Source organism: Cupressus sempervirens, chromosome 9, assembly GCF_028749045.1.
Source record: "Cupressus sempervirens isolate cs-2001-9-10 chromosome 9, ASM2874904v1, whole genome shotgun sequence".
Taxonomy (NCBI): domain Eukaryota; kingdom Viridiplantae; phylum Streptophyta; class Pinopsida; order Cupressales; family Cupressaceae; genus Cupressus; species Cupressus sempervirens.
In genome coordinates this window covers 289,195,991-289,216,079 of record NC_143126.1, presented here as the reverse complement: position 1 = coordinate 289,216,079, position 20,089 = coordinate 289,195,991, and the positions used below count along the sequence as shown (strand labels likewise).

The 20,089-nt window shown below is 35.8% G+C and overlaps 1 protein-coding gene across 1 annotated transcript; it reads right to left on the bottom strand.

The window, feature by feature from the left end:
• Window positions 1-783: 783 nt before the first annotated feature.
• On the bottom strand, window positions 784-3,300 carry LOC149538556 (uncharacterized). The gene has a single exon (XM_089799863.1). It carries the CDS (start codon window positions 2,969-2,971, stop codon window positions 1,076-1,078), a length of 1,896 nt encoding a protein of 631 aa, XP_089655989.1. The 5' UTR covers window positions 2,972-3,300; the 3' UTR covers window positions 784-1,075.
• Between the last annotated feature and the right edge of the window lie 16,789 nt (window positions 3,301-20,089).

The following is a 20,089-nucleotide window of genomic DNA, read 5'->3' as shown; positions in this document are numbered from 1 at the left end:
TGACTACAATAATTCATTCTTAAATGTTCTCCTACTCTCTTTGATGCAATCTACAAGTCTATATAGTACTCCCAAATAATTCTTTCAATCACAATCCTTCATTTATTTTACCACAAACTTGCTTTGTGATATTGCTATCAAGATTCAATTGTACAGTCTTTGAGCCAAACTCATTGACCCAAGTTTCGTAAGTACTAACTCACAAGAACCCATCTCTAATGAGAATGAGTGGAACACTTAACACATTGTATCTAGGTGATAGAGGTGAAGCATCAAAACTTTGGAGGAGGTCATCCATCGTGGTGCAATGAGTTTTAAGTGTTTCCTTCATTCTCATGAGAGATGAGTTGTTGTGAACTACTCCTCATTAAATTTGGGTCAATGAGTTTGGCTTAGAAACTATACAATTGAATTTTGGTAACAATATCACAATCTAAGTGACTGAAAAAATATCTTCTACTTATCAACAAACTTGCTTATTAGAAATTCACTAGAACTATTCGGCTTAACTTATCCTCTTCAAATTATCTATCCATGTAGTTCTCCATCATTTCTTTGAATGATGTACTTTCCACACCTACTCTCTTCTTTATCAACAACTCTACTTTCTACCACAATATTCAAGTATAATTTTAAAAGAGGCCAACCCTAGAGGGACCCCCTTCATTCCTAACCGATAAGACCACACAAATATCAACCCCTAAACATCATTACTTCTCAACTTTAAATCAAATCCACTGTATCGTAAAGTATGGAATGAATCATTCCTACGTAGATATAAACTGACATGAAAATTTGAAATTTCAATTCACAAGCGCGGGCAAAATACAAACTATATTCAAATTTGCCAAATTATAGTATACAAACCCGAGAAACAGAGAGGAGATAGGATCCTATTCACAGACAGACAAATTCACCGCAACTCATGGTACAGTACAAGATAAAAACAGCATGCTATGATTCCAAATCGTAAAAGCAGCACTCAATCAGCCAGCTACCAATGACAAACGATGCAGCTTTTGTGCAACGCCAGTCCGACAATTATACCAAAAACTCAGCGGAATCCAAAGAAGTTTCAGCAGGGGGGAAGGGGATTCCCACACAAGCCACTGTTGCTCGCGTACGAAGATTCGGGAAACTTCTGCAGAACGCTTCCTTGGGGAATTCGACCGGTTAGAGAATTATGCGACAGATTCAGATCGGACAGAGCCGTGAGATTCAGAAACCGGCTGGGTATTCCCCCGTACAGTTTATTGTTATTCAGGATCAGTTTACCCAACCGCGACAGATTCCCGAGCGTATCGGGAATCGGGCCGGTGAGATTGTTGAAGCTGAGATCGAGAACCTGCAACTGGTTCATGGCGCCGAGCGAAGGCGGGATTTCTCCCGTCAAGAGATTGTGCGACAGAAGGAGCTGCTCCATGCTCGCCTGAACATTCGCATTCGCAGGCAGAGACCCGGAAAATCTGTTATGGGAAAGATCCACGATCCGCAATGTGCCGTCGGGAAACCGGCTCTGGATCGAGAAGACGGCCGTGACGGTGCCCGTGAGGAAATTGGAATGCAAATCCAGGCTGCCGAGGTCCCGGAGAAGGACAATTTCGTTGGGGATGGAGGAAGTGAATGCATTGTTGGAGAAATTGAGGGAGTAGAGATCCGTCATGGTGCTGATCCATGGCGGAATTGATCCGGTGAGAGAATTGCTTGACAAATCGAGGTGAGAGAGGGGAGTTTGCAGTTGGGAGAGCCATTTTGGGGGGGCGCCACGAATTCCACAGGCGGCGAGGGAAAGGGAGTATAAAGAGGGGAGCCTGGCTATGACTGGAGGGACAGTGGGGAATTTGAAATTGTTGAAGGAGATGTGAAATTCTTGGAGATTGGAAAGCCCGGCGATTTCGTCTGGAATCTTTCCGGAGAGATTGTTGTGGGAGAGGTAGAGAAGGAGGAGCCTTGAGAGGTTTGATATCGATTTGGGGATTTCGCCGGAGAGCTTGTTGTCGTCGAGATAGATTTCCGTCACGCTGGAGAGCTTCCCGATGGAGTCTGGAATGCGGCCGGAGATTCGATTTCCGGCCATGGAAACCCGCTGGAGACTGATCAAGCTGCCGAAAGAAGTCGGCAGGGGACCGGTGAGCCGATTTTCCTGCAAGCGGAGGAATCCGAGATTAGAGAGCCTGCATATCGCCGACGGTATGGTGCCGCTGAGGCGGTTTCCGTTGAGGAACAGAGTGGACAGATTCGTGAGCTCCCCGATCGAATCCGGAATCGGGCCCATCAGATTGTTTTCCGACACGTCGAGGAGCTGCAACCGCTTGAGGTTTCCGATGGCCGGAGGAATCGAACCCGTGAAAAAGTTGCTGTGGAGATCGAGGCTTCGGAGCATGAAGAGACGAGAAGTTACGGCAATCGAACCGGCCAAGCCGTTGGTGTAGAGATTGAGGATTCGGAGGTTTCGCAGGCCGGCAATGGCGTCGGGAATGTGACCGCTCAAATTGTTTTCATGGAGCTGAAGCTGTCGAAGTTCCCGGAGGTTTCCGAGAGAGAGGGGAATCGAACCTTGGAGCTTGTTGGTATTGAGGAAGAGCCTTCTGAGCCTCAACAGCTTCCCGATGGAGCTCGGAATCGGGCCCGAGAGCTCCTTGAGATCATCCAGGTCCAAAATTTCCAGGTACTCCAGATCGCCCAGGGAGTCCGATATGCTTCCCTTCATCTGCGTATCGGATATGAAATCATCGCCGGAGAGAAGCCCCGGGAGACGAAGCCCCACAACGCGGCCGCTCTGCTTGCTGCATGTGACCCCCTGCCAAGCGCAGCAATTGAAGCCCCTCCATGAGACTAGCCGCTGAGAAGTGTCGTCCATGATCCCTGCCTTGAAGCTCACCAATGCCCGGCGCTCTACCGCCGGGCATTCCGAGCCGCTGCCCTTCAGAACAGCCGCCGATATTACGAGCAATGCAATCAACAATTTCATTCTCTTCTCTTGTTTGCAGCAATCAGTCCCCAAATCGAACAGAAACTTTGCTATCCTCGGTCAAATTTATGGCTTTGAAAGTAAAAGGAGACAGTTTTGGCTCTGCTAAAGCAGATTGAAGGCTGAAAAGGAAAAAAAGAGAATGTCGATGAAAATAGGTTTCACTAGGATGTTTCAGAGGAATGCAAATGGGCGCGTCAGATCGGGGCCCATGTAATCAGAGCTTTGCTTTTATACAACTACCCGTCCCCCTTAAAACACAATAAATCAACCGTCCGGGGACAGCATGATCAGTAATGGACATTCATTTTCCGAGTCTGGATTACTTTGAGCATCAAATTTTCTAGGCTGTCATATTGACGCGGAATTGATCCATCATTATCCAAATGGGCGCCCACTCAAATTCGCCCGCATTTGACGAGCCGCCGGTCGACTAAATTTGCGCCTCATATCCCGTTAGGCTCGTAGCGGTCCGACATGGAACTCGCCGATCAAACTTTTATGACGGTTCTGTTATTCCCCCTACAACATTTTTTCCCTAGTCTATCTCTAGGGAAGGGATGTTATGTCCCAAGGCTTTTAAATGGCTGTGATAGAAGTCGTTGGATTAATATTTATATTCGCTCATTTAAAATTTATATTTGTTAGTTTTTTTTTTTTTATCAAATATTGAACTAATAATAGTTGTGAAAAGTTCATAATTGAATGGAATGTACTTTTAGTTATAAACAATAACTAATCATGTGATGACACATCAATTATACAAGTATGGGTGTCCTTTTTGTCTCACTTTTATTTTGGGTTGTTTTTTACACCTTGACAAAAAGCATGCTGACATGGCATCATATTTGATGATGTAGCCCTACAAACTCAGTTATAAACATGAGACTTGCCAAGCAAGCTATTGTGAAAAATTGGGAGTGATTTGAAATTTTCATGTTAGATTTTGAGCGACACGATGTTGGGGTGCTCAACTGCGGGACTAGGTAATCTCAAACAAAATGCACTAAAGACAAAACAAAGTCAAATTTATTTATTTTTCCAAATTCACGAAAACATAGTGTTTTTTTTCCAAATCTTTGTTGTTTTCGACTACAAACTATGCAAATCATGAAGATCAAATTCTTAAATTTTCAGAAAAATCCATGATGTTTTCAATTTTTTGAAAATTGGTCAAATTGTAAAATTTGTAGGGAGGATAGCTGCATCAACTCAACTACTAGGTTGTCTCCTCAAGCCAACTTTACACATTTTAAGTTCTAAAATTATACATTAGTTTTTTGTCTTTACATATAGCATTAGTAATTGTAGCTATTGTTATGGCTTCTAGGTTGTAAAGATGAATTTAGTGGGATCTATTATGCAAGCAAGGTTAAAACCACCGGTAAATTTCAAAATGTCATTCCAAACCTATTTTTTTTCACAACCAAATCATTTACATAATTCATCCAATTCTTATGCACAAATGCCTCAATAACTATGTGATCTTGGTAGTAATAAAGTTAGACAATTGAAATAATTGCTCACTTCTTCTTTTTTTCTCAAAAATGGGTGATTGTTAACCCACTAAATGATGTTTAAGGAAGGCAAAGAGTCAAACTACTCCAGAGGTCATACAAGTTGCATAGCTCCTCCTACAAATTCTCTCCAACTAGTATACATATTTTAAAAAACTAATTTCTATATAGAATACATTAATTTTTATTAGAGGCACACATGGTAGAATTTTATGCTTTGAAATTGAAAAAATAATTACACTTCTATTAAGAAATAGAAAGTTGTGGTCATTTTAAAAAGCAAATCTATTATAAAATATATTAAATGAAAATATTTTGATGACAATGGAATTGTGGCATGTCTAAACATTAGTCTAAATATTTTGGTTCTAGCTATATATTAAATGAAAATATATATCTTCTTTATACAATTTGTTGCGTGCTTAGTCTGAACACATCTTCTACATCTAAAGGGGTTCCTTCATAATTCATTGATTGTAGTCACTCAACACTGGCTAATTTTAGAGAAAAAAATATTGGGAGGGCTTTTGTTACACCCATCTCAACTAGAATATGCACATATGTAGGATGAAGAAAAATCTTGGGAACCCACATCTACCCCGTAAAATCTACACAACATGTTCCCAATAGCCTCAAAGCGAGACTCAAACTAGAAATGACGTGGCAAGTTTAGAACTCTTATCCATAGTAAAATCGTATCAAAAATCTATTAGATGGGTTGAAACATGGATACTATGGTTTCAACAACAATTTGTGTTTATTCTCCTAGATCCACAAAGAATCACTAAAGATTTTTTTCACATCCTTCTCATTTTCAAAATTCATTATTAGTAGCCCCAACTAATAATGTGGATGATGCTAATGTGTGTGAAAGAGTCATATCAATTGTTATGTTGTCATTGATGTCAAGCTTTGATTGGTTAGACATTATGCTAAAACAGTAGAGTGTCATATTATTTGATTGATGAAGATGATTTGAATAAAGTATGATGATGTAAGTGTTGATAGATGTATTGTATTCAATGGGCACTTCAATGAGTTACTCTGAGAATATAATGTTGGTTTGATTGTTTTACATGATCTTCAACATATGAAAAAAATAATGAAATCATGTATAAGCAAGATAATTTGGTCGGTGAATGAAGGGTTACAATATTAACTAACCACTTGATAAAGAAGTGAAGAATACATATTGTTAACCAAACAATTTTAGTTTTAACCGAGTCTAGTATTGACCAAGCGAGATGCAATGTTCACTGATCTTGAACATCAAAATCAAGTTTGGAAAATATTTAATTTGAGGCCAACATTTAATGAAAATTCAAAGAAAATCTAATAAAGGAGATTTATCAATTTGAAATGGAACACAAAGTTCAAGGTGGAACTCAAGCATCTCGATTCAATAAATATGAACCCGATGAAAATCTAATGATTGTGATTAAGCAGAAAACCTAGAAAATTCTAGAGGAACAACAAAAAAATTCTATTTAAGGGATGAAATGTGGATTTTATAGTTTTTGATGTTGTTGATCGAGTTGATGAAGGAATAAGGTGAACTGAGAAAGATAGTATTATGAAGATCAAGCAAAGAAAGTGGTATGTTGAAATGTGAAGTGTGTGAATTAGCTAGAAAGGGATCAAGAGAAAGAGATTGAGTGAAGAAAAGATCTGAACAAGCAAGGTAGTGCTAAAACCTAACAAATCATTTCACTGTTACTTTTTTTTACCATTGTAGTAGAAAAATGTCTTAACTGAGTGGACCTAACAGTCTTTTGAAATCCTATATGGTAGCATTCTTTTGAATGCTTTGTAAGTCCTTTAGAGAAGGCCACTCTTTAGAAAAGTCAAGGAGTGATAAGGTCTAGATGATTTTTGTTGTAAATCCTTTAACAAGGTCACATTAAAAATGTGTATGTAATCTTTAACAAGGTTGGCCCCTAATAGAGCTCACTTCATAAAAGTGAAAATATTTGGGTTACTAGTTCCTAGATGGTTTTTCCCTTTACATGGTTTCCAAGTTAAATAAATGTGTCAAAATGTGTGAATTCTTATTGTGTTGCATGTTTATTTCAAGTTAACTGTTGAATGATGTAACTCGATATAAGCTTGATGATTACTATGATATTTGGTATAGTAAGGTTTATTAAGTTGATAGGTTGATGCAAAGTCTATATCAATTTGAATTATGATATTAGATTAGGTTATTGAGTTAATGATCTGAAAGTTGAGGAAGTTTAAGTTGGTGAAAATTATTTTTAACGGTCGTAGGATAATTGGTTATAACTAATTCACCCCCCTCTCAGTTATCTAAGAACTACAAAAAATTGTCATTCTCAAAGATTGATCTTGATGTTTTCATCTTAAATGAGGCTCATGCCTCTAATATCTATCCACAAAGCTCCCCAAGAGTGGGCCAAAAAGCCCTAAATTTTCCTATCAAACCATGATCCATGAATTGTTTTGTGTTTTCTACTATCTCATCTTCAATTTATTCTTCTAAGGAGACCATTAACTTATTTGTAAGTGTATAAATCCAAAATTTTCTCATTGCATTTCTATTGTTTAACTTGTTTGCTTATTTTACATATAATCCTCATTCCTTTTCACTGTTCCCCTTCTCCTCCCTAGATACTTGAGAATTTGTCTCAAATCTACCTTTTGTTAGGATTAACCATAGACAAAAATAATAGTTACATGCAAATATAACCAATATCATAAAATAATAGATTGCATAGAAGAGAACACAAGACACAAAGATTTAATGTGGTTCACCCAATCCCTGGGCTACATCCACTAATAGCAAGTCCAATATTATTATTATTATTATCATCTAGTGATTTCAATCCGTAATCCCTTACAACTCAATTACCACTGCAAGAAGCTACAATATCACCATACATTATGAGATCCCTAACCCCAAGCCATTTTATATAAGCTTTTGTCACTTACAAAATTAGGGCTATAATCAGTCATCCAATAGAAAAATAAAAATTGACATCTTTTATAATATAAGGTCATTTTTGGCTTTGAAGGTGTTGTCCCCAAAAACCCCCCTGGGGGCATTGCCCCTCGACCCCACCCTACACTGCAACAGGGAGTGCACCCAGGGCACTGTCCTAAGACCCTGCAAGAGTGCTACCCCCAAACCCCTATAAAAATAATCTAGGGGCAAACTGCACCGAATAAACCTTTGAGTCTAATTAGGCTCCACATCACAACACCTTTGACCCCCTTATAGGACTTAGACATAACTAGTTTCTTTCCATTAATGTACCCTTGACAACATGCCATATCAATGTTAGTCAAGGATGATTCACCCATTTTGAAACCATTCGAATTGGATCTCTATAGTCTTTTGTACAACCTATCCTCTTCACAGTTGAAAAAGGGGGAAACATCCTCATCATTTGCAGGAGACAAACAAGGTATGACCTATTCTAACCTTCATTGTCATCTAGTAGACAATCTGTAGAAAAACCACACTATGACTTCTTGTCATGGCCTTGGATGCATAAAGAACCTATGAAAATGCTTGAGAATTGAAGGGAAGCCTCCCCAATTTGCATCTGATCAAAGCCCGTTCACAACATGAGAATTAGTCAAAGCTCTAGTTGCAAAGGTGATAATAGATGTTGCATTAAAAAGTGTAGTTTCAATGATTTAACTTAGACTTGTTTTAATAGACCTATAATATTGAAATTTTGAGACATGAGAAATATACCTTCATACTATTAGAATTTAAAAGTTCACATGAAAGATTAATACAAAGAATTAAGATTTTGAAAGAAACCTTATGCAACAATGAACTTGGATTTTTAGCGTAAAATGGAGATATTTTGATCTTCACAAAGCCATTTTCCTTACTATATATGGGATTAAGTGGTTCTTTAAAAACAAAAAAAAAACCACACTATCAAGAGTAGGAAATTAATATCATGACTTGATAAGAATCTTGCATTGTGTTTTGATTCAAATGTCCAACAAGTTCAAAGACACAATATAATGCAAATATCTATATATTTATTTGTATGATGACAAATGCCGATACAATTTTGTTATAATAATGATAAACTCTTTGATTGAAATAAGTCTTATTTTATTGATAATGATGATAACATTTTTTATTTTCTCCTAATGTAAGACTTATACAGTTTATCTTTTACACAATTCAAATAAGCCTTATAAATTTACACTTATACTAGGAAAAAATAAAATCAATGTTAGTCAAACTTAGAAATCAAGATCTATAATCCAAAATAATATAAAAATTAAAAGTCAAATCTACACCTTAGTCCTAAATGGACTAGCCTATAATCTAACCTCCAAACAAAAAATAATAATTAAAATTGAGATCTTCAAAAATAAAGTCAAATGTAGCTAAAAGTTAAAATTAACCTTTTACCCAAACGCATATTATTTAAATGTGAATAATAATACATTTTATGTCTACAATTATATATAACTATAAATGTAATAAAAATTATATTATAAAACTTTTGAAAAGTGTTAAATTTCTTCCTAGCCTAGGACATTGATAAAATAAATGCTGGGTCCAAAGAAATGGGCCAAATAACATCAAATTCGATGACGTTTCGTTTGACTGGGTACAAAAGCAGTAGTTGAAGTTTAGCTCTGACAAATTGCATTTGAATAAACTCCGCGGTTTTCCTCGAGGTTAGAAACGAACAGTGTGCATTGGAATCTTTGCATTTCCGAGAGCTAAAAAGAAGCGTTTCGTCTTATTCAAAGATAAAGTGGATTATTAATTAATGATGTGTAACAGTTTTTATTTGCTTGCTTCGAACTTAAGAACACGTTCATTATTATGCGCAATGCGTCGCGATCATTTGATTTGAAGGTTACTAATTGCTTTCTGTCACTAATTAAAAAATCACAAACAAATGCAGTTGCACGGGGATTAGTTATGACGTCCTCGGAAAGGGAGTCGAGAGTGGTGGGTGACATCCAGGATCAGGTTAAAAGACACAAACCTTTCCAAGATAGGATTTCAAAGAGGTCAGTCGTTTATTTATTTAGTATATTTTTTTCCTTCTTTCACGCAAATTTAATATTAGATTGTATAAGAATAAAATAATTTACAATTTTGATGTCCCTTAGGTAAGGGAACGCAAAAGACTATTTTACCAAAGAAAACATTATACTTTTGTGAGTTTGGTAAGATTTTTTTTGGCCAAGGATTGGTCAGAGTTATTGATATGAACTCTAGATTCGTGGAGGTTGTATGAATTTTGGGGTTAGAAAAACTATGTTCAAAATAAGCTAGTAGCATAATGGGTTATCGATAGCTCTAGACCAAATCTAACATACTATTTTGATCCACTCTTCTTCATATATTTGGAACTACTATTTTGACTACGAAGGTCCATCATTTCGATGCTTTTGGTGCAACATGATCATTCATAAGATTGTGGGCTGCTCTTCTCCAAGGTCGGAGTCCAAGAGAAGATTAAATTTTAAGAATGGGCCAAGATATCTAGCATTTTGAACGTTGTGTTTTAATGGTGTAACCATAAGAAATGTTTTGCTTCTTTGAAGGATCTTGAGCCCCCTCTTTAAACCTTTGCTAATATACCCATCCCTTTTGAGATGCTTTCTGCTCCCTTGGATGCTTCTCTTGGGCTTCCCTGCTCTTTGCAACTTGTTCCTCTTGAACAATTTTCAATTACTAATTCTCATGGTTCTTGTCTATGCGTAGATTATCTGGAGGCAAAATGTCATGATTTATTTGAGGCCCTCATTTTCATTTTGTAATTCATGCATTTCCTTCTCAATGTCTAGCTTATTTCTTCATTCGAGATAGTGGAGTTGGCCATAAAGGAAGCATATCCATGTTTGAACATTTGAAGATTCAACCCTTTGAGCATTCAAGAGAAGACTTACATCTACATATCTATGATTTGGAACTTATAGATATATTTCATTTGTAAAGACATCCTACATCCTATAATCTACATCATTCATCAACATACAATGATTCATATATCTTTGTGAATAATGGATCTAAATCCATCCATGGAGATTTTGCAAGTAAGATGAATATTTACATTTATCTTACTTTTACATGCTTTCTCATTTTAAGGTTAATTCCTTAACTAGGGCTTGACCAAGGCAAGCCCCTTCCTCCAACAAAACTTCATTCTTCGTATGTGTAGGAGCATGTCTACATATTTTTGGAGCAACAAATTACAATTTTGAACCTAGGGTTTTAGGTTATTATCAAACATTTAGATTTTAGATTTTTTGTGTAGAGAAGGTTGAGGTTGACCTCAACCTCAAACCAAGTCAACCTAGACCTTAAGTAAACTTGGATCCTCTAGGTTGACTATTACTAGAGACTACTTATTTTTAAAATACAGAGATCTTAGTTTCAAGGTTCTGGATCTGGCTTTGTTCCAATTTGTGACATAGTTTGACAATCAATTTTTGGATTTGATTTCACCCCTCTATTGGTCCTCAAGGCCAATTTATTTCCTTATTTTTTTGTTGAATATCATTTACTTTGATTTTTTTTTATAGACTTGATCCTTTCATGTGATTAGCTATCATATATGCTTCTACATTTATTTTCAATACAATTGGTCAATTTACTTGCACTAAGTAAACACTAAATCAAATAAATTTATCAACCACATTAAAGGGAATGAAAATCCTATAGAAATAGATCCTTTGAGTATACATCTTGGAAAAGGACTTTAATTTAGGATTGGCACTCCTTTGCATCCTATTTGGGTAGTGCTAATCCAATTTAGACCCTTTAAAAGGTTATGCTTAAAGGCCCCTCTTTCACTATCCCTAATGTACATTAAAAATTAAGTGACATACACCATACCTCTTACTTTTTATGTTAGACAAATATATCCATCTTACTCATTTTCATGTTGTCGTGACTTTGATAATCAGATTCATAGTTAACACCATCAATTTCCCATGTTAGAATAATATGAATTGACTAAATATTTTCACCACAATCATCATAAGACTTTAAACATCACCCTCATACTCAATATAGTTATAAGTGATTCCACATATGATTTACAAAATTCATCATTTAGGAACATATAAGGTGGATCAAACAATTCACAATCATTTTTTAACAACCATGCACATTAGTGTTTAGTGATAAAATGGAAGCACTTTTTAAATAAGATGTAGACTTCCACTTTACATGGTCACCAAGCCATTCAAATATGTGTGTGAGGGAAAGAGGGGAATTTCCAAATATGATTCCACTTATGATCCAAATTAGATTAGCTTGGACCCAAGGGAATAAGGGAATTAATTTTGAATTTAGATTATAAAGAAGAATGTAAGACAAGGAAATGTACTCTTTTAGGCCCTTAATAGGATAATGTGAATTTGGAATTGAACTAATTTCTTAAATAATATAAATTTAGATGTTATGTAAAGACAATCATCCCAATTAAGATGTAATTCTAAGGTAAATACATGAAAGAAAATAAAATATGAAAGACTCACCTCAAAATATGTAGAGGAAGATATATTTTTGATCTAAAATTCATAGATCTAAAATGTACTTGAATATCTATCCATAGATCTTGGAATGAAATGACAAAAGGAACAAAACCCAAAAATCTCCCTAAAATCTGAGATTGTAGGACTAGGTCGACTTGGGAAGATGTCCTACAACAAGGTTGATGTAGTTTGACGATCTGCAGCTAACAACTCTAGAAAGCTTACAAATAGTAGGTTCCATATATGTAATCCTTTTCGCTCCCAACCTACAAATCAACATAGAAAAGAAAATCCCTAGGTTAAGGAATTAACTATAATTGAGAAATATAAATATAAATGACTGAATGATAAGATAAATGTTAGGATTCACCTTGCTTGTACATATGTAAATGTAGTGTAGATCTTGAATTCGGAATGTAGGGTATTTTCACTCATTGCAATGGATCTACCATAATCTCATCATGATGCCATGAATATAAAAGTACATCAATGAAGATGATGAATTCTTAAATGTACATCTCCTCCTTTGATGGCCAACAATAAACTAGATCCTAAAGAGGAAATGCTCACAATGCTAGATAGAAATCTCCTTGCTTAAATGCTTGAAAGAATTGAATACTTGAACTCCTTGAATGAAAAAAGGCATAAATGTTCACTTGAGAGCAAGAGGTTGAGTGCATGAATGATTGTAAATCTAAATTATGGAAATGAAGCCTCCAAGTCTCCTTGTATATGAGTTTTGGGTGGGAAAACAATACCGACCAACTAGATAATGATAATTAACTAATTAAACCCATGAGGCCTTTCAGGCCTTGAGATCCAAAACTGTCAGGGACTAGGTTGATCTAGTCTAGGACTAGGTTGACCTGGCAGGACTAGGTCAACTTGGGTTGACCTAGTCCTATGAACTAGAGAGATAGGGTGAAAGTGGAAGAAGATAGGAGAAAAAGGAGATCGAGCATAAGCATATCCATGGTCTGAAGAGTGAATTATGAAGAGGGAGATAAAAGGTCTTAAAAAGAAAGTGCATCCATTTTAAGATGGTACATTTAGCCCCAACTTTAGCGAGAGTATGAATTTCCTCAAATTCTTGGTAAAGTAGAGCAATAACAAAAGAGAAAATCTTATCGTGATATAGGAGAAAAAGAAATCATCAAGCCCCCAAAATACTTGAGTCTTTATCACATCTAGAATCATAATAAGAGAGATAAGCACTACAAAAAAGGGTGTAGTTACTCACCCAATAATGTTTGTATGCCTATTGTGAACTACACAAGAAAAAGAAAAAGAAAGGGGGAAAAGTCTTTGCAAAAGAAAAGAGATGGTGTTGAATGGTCTAGAAAGTTTGTTTGGCATGTTAGTCAGTCCATCGAGGGATTCAACTTCAAGGGAGCTCCATGTCCCAAAAAGAAGAATTGAAAAAGTGACCCAGGCATAAGGATGTGTTTGTCCTTAAGGGATTAAAACAAGACCAGGCTTCCCAGACTATTAGTAGTCAAAAGAAGGGTTGAAAGAAGGATTGGGCCATCCAAACTATCAATAGTTTAGAGAAAGATCCAAAAGAAAGGAGACCAAGCCCCCATGAACAATTCCTGGAAACTAGGATAAAAAGAGAGAGAGAAAGGATAAACATGAAATAACAATGCATAGAATTGGGTATACCTTAGAGATGCACCAAGCATAAAGGATGAAGTAATCCAAGTTATACATAGAATCCATATCTGTATTCTATGGATAAAGGATGAACAAAGTGTATGCCCCCACATTGAAGCGATTGCAAAATACCTTAACAGGAGAAATGGTTTTAATGGAAGTGTACATGCATCCACTAAATAATGTTTCCACTATGACGTAAGCCCAAGAAGAGAAACATATCAAGGGAAATGAGCACATAACAAAAATAAAGAGCACAATAGGGACCTACTAACTTTGGGGTCAGGAAGATCATATGATAATATGTAATATTATATCAAGTATGAAAATATCGTAATTTTCCAAAGCAGGTAGAACTACAAAAAAAAGGAGGAAAAGACACAGAAGAGCCATGAAGAATAGTCTTTTGGGCCAATAACATGGAGACCAAAAAGAATTGGTGCTACCATATCATAAGTGATTAAGAAGACTACACAAGATCATTGGTACAAATAATAGCACAATTATGTAATAATATGTAACAACACATAAAATAAAAGAGATACAAATATAAGAATGTGAATGATAGGGTGATTACATTATCCTCTTGCACTCAACAAAGCAACAAAGGTCATCTCAAGCAATCAAAAGACAAATCATAAAACAAAAGCACAACATTGGGGGAAACCCACCATAATAGTTTGAAATGCTAGGGTAAGGATGATGACTCACGAGAGGACTGATATCCATTATACTAGGAATCACAATGACTTCTAAGTAAGGACTTTGAGAGTCTCCAAGCTCATAATTAGGAGTGACTATAAGCTATATAGAAATAATGTTAGGAAAATCACAATCCATATCAATTAAATCTTCATCATTACTATCATCTAAAGTATCTTCCATATCTAGATTAACATAATCTAAAATACAAGTAGAATCATCATGTTTATTCATATGCAAAATGTTACCTTTTTAAACTTCCTCTAAAGACTTATGCATAGTTTGATCAAAGGAAGGAAAAGGTTGAGAAGAAGATGAAGGCTGAGAAGCAAGAGAATGAGCTATAGTGGTATCTTTAGCTTGATAATTCTTGTGATGCTGACAAGCATGTTGATTATGAATAGTCTTACAAGATATAGTAGAAGGATTATGATCAATTACCATAGGTTTTGAAGAAGGAATATCAACAAGTTGAGTAGAGGGAATAATAGGTTCAGAAGCAGACGAAGTAGTAGGCAATACATGTGCAAGTGAAAAAGCCTTAGGAAGACTTAGCTCCTTGATCTTGGCTAGTTTATGTCTCTGATAATTTCTACAGAGGTGATTGGGATGAGTAGGTGATTTTTCAGGATGAGATGGCTAGTAAAAATCAATCTCAGCTCAATCTCTAGGACACGATGGCTTATAAAGAGAATGATTAATAGTAAGAATGTTTCCATCATGAGGAAATTTAAGACATTTATGAATAGGAGAAGCTATGAATTTCATGAAAGAAAGCCATGAAATACCAAGCTTAACTTGAAATTAACCAGAAGTAGGAATAATAAAAAAGTTAGTAAAAACACATTTTCTTGATAAAGTGATATAACCTTGAGGATGATAAAGGAAACCATTACAAGTTTGAGTCCATATAGGAGTAGAATCATAAGTATCTCTATGCAATTGTTTGTTAAAAATTTGTTCTTTAGAGATAACATTCACAACAGAGGAAGGATCAACCAAGTTACCACAAGAAGGAATATGAGCAACTCTAGCAGTGATGTAAAGAGGACTATTAGGTGCCTTAAACATATCATACTGACTAAAACTAATAATAGGTGTTTGTTGAGGTACAAGAGGAGAAGAACCATTTTCTCCTATGGTTGATTCGTCTACTTCCCCTCTCTCTCTAGGCTCCCCTTCTCAACCGCTATCCATGCTAAACCTCACCTCTTCTCGCCTGGTCTCGCATGGTCAACCCATTCATTCTCCATCTCCAATTCCTCGGGATAGGAGCATCATGCTCGTTCATCCCCCTTCCTCCACTAATCTCTTAGTTAATAATTGGGAATTGAGATTGGTTGTCAACCTATAGGGTGTCATCTTAGACACCCTCTCCTTCAATTTCCTCAAGAGGGGCCTCAACTTTGCCCTTACTCCTCAGTACATTCCTATGATTGACTTCCTGATAGAAATTGAAATTATTGTTTTTGATCATTCTTTTGAGATGGACAAGGAAGTTAGGCAAGACTGTACAGTGGCTCTCAGACATGCTAAGCCTCCCAAAAGCAACATCCTCAAGGTGGAGCTTCTTGCCTTCAAAAATCTTGTAAATCACAATGACATTATTATTTCTAAAGCTGGCAAAGACAATGCCACTGTCATTTTAGATAGACAAGATTACCTATCTAAGATGCACGTTCTTCTTTCAGACTCTAGTTGCTACAAAATTTCCACCCACAATCCTTGTTCGAAGATCCTTAAATAGGTTAGAGCGGCAGTTGGCATATCCTTATTTGATGAGACTACCAAGAGGCATCTTCTCCCCTCTAAAGAGACCACCCCTCAAATTTATGGGGTCCCTAAAATTCATAAAGCCAATGTTCTGCTTAGACCCATTGTCGACACCATGGGATCTCCCATGTATTCTTTAGCTTGCTTTCTCACTAAGTTAATCTTGCCCCTAGTTGCTAATAGTGATTCTTTCATCAAACTCTCTACCATCTTTGTTAACTTCATCAAAGATGCCAAAGTGGATAGTGGTGGCATTTTGGTAAGCTTTGATGTTGTTTCTTTGTTCACCAAGGTCCCAATTCCTGACTCTATTGAGATTATCAAGCGCAAAGTCAATAACGAGATTGCCTCTCTAGTAGAGTTGTGCTTGAGATCCACATTTTTCTCCTTCCAAGGTGTCATCTATGAGCAAGTTGATGGGGTGGCAATGGGTTCCCCACTCTCTTCTATCATTGCCAATCTTTATATGGAGAACTTTGAAGACATGGCTATGTGCCCCATCCACCTCAAACCTAAATTGTGGAAATGCTATGTTGATGACACTAATGTGTGTTGGCCTCATGGCCTTGACAAGTTGGAGGAGTTTCACGCCCACCTCAACAACTTGTCCCCCTCCATCACCTTCACCAAGGAGGTTGAAGTTGATGGTTGTATTTCATTTCTTGATGTGTGGCTCCTTTGGAAATGTGATGGCTCCCTTGGGTGTCAGATTTTTCATGAGGCCACTCACACTGACCTTTATCTGCATGCCTCCTTGCATCATCACCTATTCCAAAAAGTTGGGGGCCTAAAGAGCCTAGCTTTGAGAGCCCTATGTATTTGCAATGATGACAATGTCAACCAAGAGTTGTCCCATCTTTGTCATGTCTTTAGGCTCAATGGGTATTCCAACAAGAAAATTCCTAAAGCTTTCAAGCAAGCCAGGTCTTTCCTTTCCATCCCCAAACCTATCCAGTCTCAGGCACTTTCTCACATGACTGCCTTCCTCCCCTTTGTTGAAGGTATCTCTCAAAAAATCGCAAGGATTCTCATGAAAAATGGAGTCTAGTGCACCTTCAAACCATTCTCCTCTATTAGATCTTGTTTACCCCCTCTCAAAGACTCTAGAGATGACTTTTCTACTTCAGGTGTCTACAAGATTATTTTCTCTTGTGGATTACCTTACATTGGTGAAACAAATAGATCATTTGTTATTAGAAGTAAGGAGCATACTGCTAACATCAGGCATGAGCAAGTTCTCAAATTAGCTTTGGATAAGCACTCATCTTCCACCAAACATCACATTTTCTTGGAAAACACCCAAATTCTTCTCAAAGAAGATAATTTATTTAAGAGAAAAATGAAAGAGGCGATTGTGATCGTCAATCACCCCTCCAATCTTAATCATGATGAGGGGTGGGCTCTCAACCTTTTGTGGCACCCTCTTTTATCCTCGCTCAAGGATCACCATCCTCCCCCCTTCTGACCCCTGCCACTCCCTCCTCCCCTCCTCCTCCCCCCTCCCCTTGCTCCTTCTTGGTGTTTGTCCTTCCTCCTCATTTCTCCCCTTCATATTGTCCTTGTGTTTTTTCTTTCTCTTCTCTGTAGTTGGTCCCCCTTTGTTCATCTCCCCACCCCCTGCCCTCTGACCTTCGTCTTTCTGATTAGGTGTGAGTTTCTCTTTGGCTTCCTCACTCTTGCTCCCTTGCTCCTCCTCATCCTTGTACTTGTTGTTTTCAAGTTTGTCTTCTTTGTTAGGTTTTTAGCTATTCTTTCTTCTTTTTTTTCTTCCTTATTCATTTATGATTATATCTTCATATATACTGGTATATATGTTAATTGATGCATGTTTTTATTTTTATTATATATATTTGCACTTTCATATATATATATATATTCTTTCCTATTTATTTAGTGTTGCTTATTTTAATTTTATTTTTCTCTCTTATTGGGATTTTTTATTTTATTTTTTGACTTGTTTTGATTTTTAGTATTTTTATGTGTTTCTTTTGCTTTTGTGGGTTTCTCTTGTTGTATTTATCTTATTATTATGATTTTTATTTTTTTACTTTTATTATTATTACATTTATTTCTAATTTTAATTTTTAACTTTAATTTTTAATTTAATTTTAATTTATTCTTATGATTAGTATTGTTGTTGTTGTTATTTTATTATTTTATTTTTATTAATATTATATATTTTTATTTATTTTATGTATGTGTATATATAATATTATTTATATTATTAATTATATATATGCACATTGATATATGTATATATGTATGTATATATTTATATATATATATACATACTCACATATGTACATAGAATATATGTATGTATTTAGCACATAGAATATATATATATATATATATATATATATATATATATATATATATATATATATATATATATATATATATATATATATATATATATATATATATATATATATATATATATATATATATACACATACTTTCTTCATTATTTTATTTATTATATTCGTATGCATACATATCTTTACATTGCATTTTTATATCTTATGCTAGTATATAGGTATAATATAGATATATATACTCGCACATATATTTATGCATATATTATTATTATTTTCTTTTTATATTATTATTTATATTTATGTTTATATATTTTAATTTCCCTTTTTAGTGTCAAAATGCATTGTTTATTGGTATTTTGTTTGGGTAATTGAACTTTTTCTCTTGGGTCTTTCATCTCATCTTTTGGTTGGTCTCAATTTTGACCTTGGACTAATTTGTTATTCTTTTTTCTCTTTAGTTTACTTCTTCTCTTTTCCTTTTTCTTTGCTTCTCACACTTCTCTCAATCCACGTGCGCCCCTTATTATCCCACTTTTCCTCTCTCTTCTTATACTACTTTGGTTTATAATCTTATTCTTTATGACATTCTTACACTCTCTCATGTAGATGATGGATCATGGAGTATGATCCAAAATTTTGAGGGTTAAAAACTTTATACACAATCTTGGCCCATAAAGACAGTTGGACAAAGAAAAGAAATGTTTGGGGTTAAGGTTTTGATGAGGGCTTACCTTGGTCAAGCCCCAGGCTAAGGAATTAACCATAATTGCAAAATGTAAGAGTAAATGATTGAAAGATAAGATAAATGTTAGGATTCACCTTTCTTGTATGTATGTAAATGTAGTGTAGATCTTGAATTAAGAATGTAGGGTATCTCCACTCTTTGCAATAGATCTACCATAATCCCACCATGGTTCCATGAATATAAAAGTGCATCATGAAGGAGAGGATGAATTCTTAAATGTAGATTTCCTCCTTTGATGGCCAACAATAAACTAGATCTTGAAGAGGAAATGCTCACAAAGGATAAATGCTTGAAAGAATTGAATACCTGAACTTGTTAAATGCGAAAGGTAGAAATATTCACTTGAGAGGAAGAGATTGAGTGCATGAATAATTGTGAATATGAATTATGAAAATTAAACCTCCAAGTCTCCTTATATATGAGTTTTGGGTGGGGAAACAATATAGGCGAAATAGTTAATGATAATTTTAAACCCATGAGGCCTTTTGGTCCTCAAACTCCAAAACTAACAAGGACTAGGTTGATCTAAGAGGATTAGGTTGACTTGGGTCGACCTAGTCTGACGCAGTACATGGTAGGAGAATCCCCAAAAGAGATGTCTAAACCCCCAAAAAACAACCACAAAATGGAAATACAACAACAAAACAACAATAATGCAAGATCTGACACCAAATCAAAACTCTTTATCCAAAGATATAACTGATTACATGAAATATGCCCAGTTGTAAGACCTTCTAGGTTAGGGCCAAATACAAACATCGATTACAAAATTAGTTCTACAAGATCCAACAAGATCCAACTTACAATCACAATCCTAGCTAGTCCAGATTCAATATTGGATAAGAACACCAAGAAGAATCCACACTTGTACCCTCAGGTCCACCAAGTAATCCTCAAGTTCCTAAGTCACAAC